At 38.8% G+C, this 6,881-nt stretch overlaps 2 protein-coding genes across 2 annotated transcripts; both read right to left on the bottom strand.

Moving 5' to 3' along the window:
* Window positions 1-324: 324 nt before the first annotated feature.
* Window positions 325-3,612, bottom strand: LOC113331152 (protein CREG1-like). The gene is made up of 6 exons (XM_026577906.1): window positions 3,307-3,612; window positions 2,334-2,369; window positions 2,043-2,244; window positions 1,287-1,365; window positions 1,067-1,184; window positions 325-755 (listed from the first exon to the last, which is right to left on the bottom strand). Exons 1-6 carry the CDS (start codon window positions 3,471-3,473, stop codon window positions 701-703), a joined length of 657 nt encoding a protein of 218 aa, XP_026433691.1. The 5' UTR covers window positions 3,474-3,612; the 3' UTR covers window positions 325-700.
* A 1,521-nt stretch (window positions 3,613-5,133) lies between these two features.
* LOC113331569 lies at window positions 5,134-5,538 on the bottom strand. Its single transcript, XM_026578264.1, has one exon. It carries the CDS (start codon window positions 5,536-5,538, stop codon window positions 5,134-5,136), a length of 405 nt encoding a protein of 134 aa, XP_026434049.1.
* Window positions 5,539-6,881: the final 1,343 nt, after the last annotated feature.

The raw sequence follows: 6,881 nt of genomic DNA, 5'->3' as shown, positions 1-6,881 counted from the left end.
CTCCTGCTTGTGATTGCATTCTGTAACATGTAATATACAAGGCAAAAATTATCTCTCTTTACTCGCTCATGATATGAAGTGGTATTATGCTGGAGCAGTGGACTATAATTCTGGTTCACCTGATAATTCTACCGGTAGCTAAATAACATAGGGAGATATTTCTGAAAATTAGAAGCTGCAATACAGAACAACATTCCCTTGTCGATATAGAATATCAACGTCAAGTGTGTAAAACTTTCAGAAAGTCTACTAAAAAATTGTGTAATGATTTACAGAATAAACAATATGTACACATAGGAATAGAACTCAGTTGACAAATTAATGTATTAAACAATATGTACACATAGGAATCGAACTCATTTGACAAAGTAATGTATTGTTACATCAACAAGACATCAGAATCTCGTACATCAAGAGAGAAGAACGAAGAGAAACCCATATGATAATGTTCACATTCACTTTGTTATCCTCCATATGCAGGATCAGCATATTACAGGAATCAACAATTTACAATTTTAGGATGTATAAGAACAGTTCTTCAATGTTGTATTTACAATTTTGCACACCATATACAATGAAAAATAATTTGTACAAAACACAAACAGAAATGAACAGGATGTCAAAAGTGCATTCACGGTGCAGAATCAAGTATCAATTGCACAAAACATGGATAGACATGAAGGAGAGTCGGGATCCATATTCACAGCACAGAAACAGAAGCAAGTTGGCTCCTGTAGAAGACAGAGGCCCGCATTCTGCACAAGTTGATTCAACATTATGAACAGTGTAGAAAATTTTCGCATCAATCTCACAAAATGCAGATGGCAGTTGCTATAGATATTCACATAACAGAAACAAGCTGGCTTCTGTAGAAGACAGACCCCAAGTTTGTGGAATAAGACATTGAATCAAAAAAAGAGTAAATAAGTGGTAAGTTGTGGAAAAAAGCATTATAAATTTTATTAATATTTTATTTCATTTCATTTTGGTGCACTGATAGATCAGAAATACACTGACTTTGGTGGTTAACAAATATTATGTTGGCGTTTCATACTCAGGTACTCACATTCTTGGTCGAAGGTACTGAGCAACTGTGATAGGTTTGGGACCACCGAACCAGTCGATCAAAAATATATCCTCAATTTCCAACTTAAAAATCTGGAAGTCGTGACCCTTAGGCCAGCCTGTGCAACCAAAGCAAAATGAAAAGTGAAATATAAAGTCAGAAAACATAAGATAAACAAACTATGTAACTGGAAATTAGTAGATTGAGAGTTTTGTTTTACCCTTCATTTCAGGGTGTTTTGAAAATAAGGCATCTTTAGCAAAACTAGATTCCTTGGAGTTAACATCCACTAGCTTAAACTGGTACACAAATGAGCAGTTTAGGTGAGAACTCAACTAGCAAAAACGAAATAATAAAAGTTTTAAACGTAACTATGCATCTCTCAGAAGATGAGGTACAACTAGTCCTGCACTCAATCTTGACATATATCGCCCAAAGTATAAGATAAGCCGAAGGAAACAAACAATATTTTTTAACATCTCTACGTAATAAGAAACAACTAAAACCTTTAGTTCCCAAATATAAAACATATGTCAACTGTGAAAGAAGGAAAATATCCAAATGCAAGACCATAAGTTCTCTCTTCATAACCACCATTTGTAGGCTAATAACTTTACCATCTGGTTTCATGAGCCCAATTCTATGGTGCTTAGATCTGAAGCCAGATAAACACGACTAAATGTTCTTGTCGTTCAAATGGCCTGGAATTGCAGTACATGAATACGGATATGGATGGGATCACGTCAATAGCAGCTGAGAATTAATACTTGAACTGTTGAACAAATCTGATATATTTAAAAAATAGTTGCATTTCGATGATCTTAAGCTATTACTTTCTTGACATTTCATCTCCATATATGATCTTGTAAATGCCTCATCTCAATGGTTGATACGAATACAAACACGGATATAAAGTCCAGCAGTAAAAGAGTTGAGTTACGCAAAATTAAAATTGATTTTCAAGTTTTTAACAAACCTTTCCTGTAAGAGTAAGCTTAGCACAAGTTGGGTTCTCAGGATCCTTCTTCCCACAAGTCCCAATGGGAAATTCACTAACTGTGAATGAAGATCTTGCATCTTTCAGTCCATTTCTAGCAGTAGGATCAAGGGTTGTCAAATAGAAATACGGGACGCCATGACCCTTATTAGGTAATCCATCACTAAATGAGACAACATTCCTGGGTATCATCAAATAACTATGTCAAAACCAACCATTTGTTCCCAGTAAACACCAAATTAATCCCTTTCGAAAATCAAACTGACTTACCCAAATGGAGCTCCTCCAAGTTCACTTGAGATGGTACTGCATGAACAAACAAGATTGTCATATATCGATCAAAAAATAAAAAAACAAGATTGTCATATATCCATAAATTTTCATAATAAAACAGCACTTAATAACATCCTGGGCGAGATAAACCAACATCAGAAAAATTTAAACGCGCATTTTTTTTTTCAAATGGACCGCGGTTCATATACAACTAGACGTTCAGCAACTTATGGGGGAAAAGTCAAAAAAAGACTCTTTGATGTGTAGGTCTCATGAAAACTTTGATATGAATCTATCTGACTTAGTGAGGACTACTGTATTTGGTGGATATACTGGACTTTGAAAAGATGTGAACTTTACTTGGTCTATAATCAAGATCTGATTTCTTAGGAGCTAGGAGTATTCTTGCAATCCTAGTTATTATCTCTATGAGCCGTCCCATGTCTTTACTTTGGTAAATATGTAAAACTCCACCACGGCCAAAATCCAGTGCTGTTTTTCCGGAGTAATGTCTCATTCATTGCATTGATCATTCCAAAATTTGTAACTCAAAACTAATAACCAATCCTTTATCTCTAGTCATTGTATAATCTAATCACTAAATTGAAACTTTTGGACGAGTTGAGTCCCACAGAAAAATCTATTTATAGGATTGAAACAAAATCACTAATACTAATGAAATTAAACCACCTTTTAAGTTAAACTAGATAATAAAACCCAATTTGATGAATGAAATTCATTGTTTCTCCCCTCAGAGAAACCGGTTACAGTTTCAATCCAACTATTTAGAACACACAGCTAAATACAATCAAACCAAAACAAGAAAACAAAACAACCCAAATCATCAATTCAGTAAATTAACTAAATTAGACTCTCAGATTTTAGTCTGCACAACTTTCCAATCAATCAACTTACTTTCATACAATTTGCAACCTATACGAACAGTGAATAGGAAAAGAGATTTTATTACCTTAAAACACCCCAATTGTTCTGAGAGACCAACCATCGAGCAGTAGCCACAGCATCTTTTGGGTCAGGTTTTTGTTGGACTAAATGCCTTCCTGCTTCGGCAAATCCTATCCAACTACCAAGAAAAACAAGTACAAAACAGAACACACTAACTCTCAAATTATCCATTTCTGACTTCAAAATCTACCTATCTACCAATATATATAGAACTCGAAAGTTCGAAACTGTCAGCGAAGTCTAGGATTTCTAAGAGGACAAAAGAATGAAACGCTAAACATATGAACAATTGTGTCTTTGAGCGAAGTGTTTAAATACTTGAATAAAAAACACCGAGAAAGGTATCTAGAGGAGATGATGGGTCACTACACATGACATAAGGTGGCGTATCACGTTGGGCATCCCACCTGTCAATCCTAATCCGTTTCTGTACCGATACATGGCGTATATCGGAGTATGTGTAGCATGCTCATGACACACAACGGAATAAGCATACCTGTGCTGCGGCCTGTTTTCTTTTATTTTTTTCTAGTAAATGCAGATATACGGAGAAGTATCTTCCAGTATAGTAAATGCAGTTTCTTTTATCGGATTCGATTTTCTTTTAGTCGGCAGATACGACTAGATATTTATTTCCCGATTGCTAAGAGCATTTCTAATGCAGGGACTAACGTCATCCTAGGTGAAATGGATTACGGATTCAATAACGATGGCTAATATTTACTTCTTCCTTTAGCTTTTGGAAATATAATCATGTTCCAAGAGAAGAAAATAATACGGCTCACTTGTTAGTTAAGGAACCTTACAATATGCTACCACTAGTCATTTTAGGAATATATCTGATTCTAGTTTTTCTATTTGGTTTGTGAACACACAAATAACGATGATATCCAGGTGTTCACAAACAACAATCGCATCACTCATAATATAAAGGAGAGTGAAATATCGATAATACTGTGTGGATACGATGATTCATCGACTCAGAGCCTTCGGGCTCGTCCTTGTCTAGTCATAAGAAAGTAATTTAGCTATTCTAACAATCTCCATGCGTAACATATCAAAGCGTAATAATGAAAGTAGAAGATAAAATGTTTAATGTAAATGAGACGATGATTTACGTCGTTCAGCACTAAGGTCTACGTCCACGGGGGTTTGTGTTTGACTATGTGTTTAAGAATTACAAAGATAGTCAAATGACTTTGTGTGGATAACGAAGCTAAGGGGGAAATGAAACTCATACTCACTCTTCATATTTCTCTCTCTTCTTATCTTCTCCTATACTCACTAAAAACTGGTCGACCCCTTCTCTCTTAGTGGAGAGGGGTATTTATAGGGATAAAATATGGGGTCCACTATCAGGGACAGTTGTAACCTTATCTCCTTGTTTTTTGTGTTGATCCCGTTGTTGTCTTCGTTCTCAACCGATGCCCCCAGCGGTCACGTACGATAACGATGGGTCACCTCTTTCTCCTCCACAAGTTGGTTGACACGTACTCTATGTTTAGAGTGTTTAATGCGGGTGGTTGGGCTGCCTGCACGCGCCAGACAGATGTCTGCGACTCATATCACATCTGTGTCAGTGAGTCCAGTCTCCACCGTTGATCTTGGATCTTCCTCGAGATGGGGTAAAGCAAATCCTAGGGTATTCTTCAGTACTTCTCAGTGATTCGACGCTTCAGTGCCCCTGGGTTCTTGATCGTCGGATCCGCTCGATGATGAATAAGTGTAGATGACAGATGCCCCTTGGGTGTAGAGGCGTGGCATCGTATCTTGATGTCTCAGGATGTGCGTCCTCCACGTGTACTTCTTCTGACACGTGGCAAATGATGAATTATGTGTCTTTCAAAATACGATGCCCTTCCTCTCTTGATAGACATCGCAGTAGTGGTCCGAGGAAGGATTTCTTGTACAAGACTCCATCACGAAGATCGTATCTCCCTGCCTTTGATTGTATCTTTCTGGCTTGCTTCAAGTTTGCAGGTAGCGTACCTTCTTCAAGGTAAAGGTGAATCTCGGTTCTCCAGTCTTCTTCGTTGCTGAAGTCCTCATCTTCGTTCACCCTCGTCATGATATCATCTTCGATGAAGTCTTCAGCAATATCCTCCCCTACGTCGTCGTCATCAATGTCCTCCCCTACACCGTCTTCACGATTTGTAGCGAATGACTGTTGTTGGGTGATCGAAGGTTCATATACTCTTGTTACTTTTATGGCTTTAACGCTCTCATCTTTCAGCATGGATGATATGTATGCCAAGGCGTCGGCATGCCTGAGATCTTTTCTGTACAGGTGTCAGAACTTGATGCTTGGTATCTGTGAGGCTAAGGTCTGGACCAAAGCCATGTATGCGGAAAGGGTGTCATCGTAGACATTGTATTCTAGTTCTATTTTTGCCGAATGACCAACTGAGAATCACTTGTAAGGCATACATCAGTTATCCCCATTTTTATTATTAATCGGAGGGCATGTACTACAGCTTCGTATTCTACGATGTTGTTGGTATGTCCCTTGAATTCCAATCTTAGCGCATGCACGATCCTGTCTTCGGTTGGAGAGGTAATCACGATGCCTATGCCCGCGCATTCTCTATTCCTCGATCCATTGACAAAGATTTCCCATCTTCTTTGGCCTGAGGGCTCGAGTATATCGACTGGATCTTTCCCATCCTCTTCTGCTTCTGGTATGTCCTTCACTTCTTCTTCGTTACCCAGAGGTAAGTCCGCTAAAAAATCCGCTAAGACTTGTGACTTTTGGACAGTTTGGATCTCGTGGATAATGTTGAATTGATCAAGATGATTGTTCCATTTTGTTATCCTTCCTACTTTCTCTGTGATATTGAGGACAACTTCCAACGGTGCTTTACATGGGGCCCGAACATGATGAGTCAAGAAATAGGTTTTTAATCTTCATGTAGTTTCTTTCCGCCGGGTTGAGAGTTTTGCTGACGTAGTAGATTGGTTGCTCAACCTTCATATTGGTTTTGACCAGGACCACGCTGACTGCATCTTCGGTCGCTGCTATATACAGGGCCAACACCTCATCGGGATCGGGCTTTTGGAGGATTGGGATCGTGGCCAGGTATTCTTTTATCTTCTGGAAAGCTTCCTCGCATTCGGCGGTCCATTCGAACTTGATCCATTTTTTGAGAATGTTGAAGAAATATTTGCATTTGTCCGATGACCTGGCGATGAATCTTCCCAGAGCCGCTAGGGATCCGTTGAGCTTCTTGACTTCTTTCAGGTTCTTCGGGGACGGCATTTCTACGATGGCCTGGATCTTGGCGGGATCCACTTCTATGCCCCTCTTCGTTACTAGATACCCGAGGAATTTCCCTGAGGTGACGCTGAATGTGCATTTTTCTGGGTTCACTTTCACGTTGTGTTTCCTCATTGCTTCGAAGATATCCCTCAAGTCTGTATTGTGGTCCTTGCGCAGCTTACTTTTGACGAGCATATCATCGACGTAGACTTCTAGAGTGTTCCCGATCCATGGTTTGAAGATAGCATCAACCATCCTCCGGTATGTTGCCCCTGCATTTCTAAGTCCAAAGAGCATCCTTGTGTAACAATAGAGGTCGTGCG

This window comes from Papaver somniferum, unplaced genomic scaffold (genome assembly GCF_003573695.1).
Source record: "Papaver somniferum cultivar HN1 unplaced genomic scaffold, ASM357369v1 unplaced-scaffold_125, whole genome shotgun sequence".
Lineage (NCBI taxonomy): Eukaryota > Viridiplantae > Streptophyta > Magnoliopsida > Ranunculales > Papaveraceae > Papaver > Papaver somniferum.
This window is presented reverse-complemented; position numbering and strand designations above follow the sequence as displayed.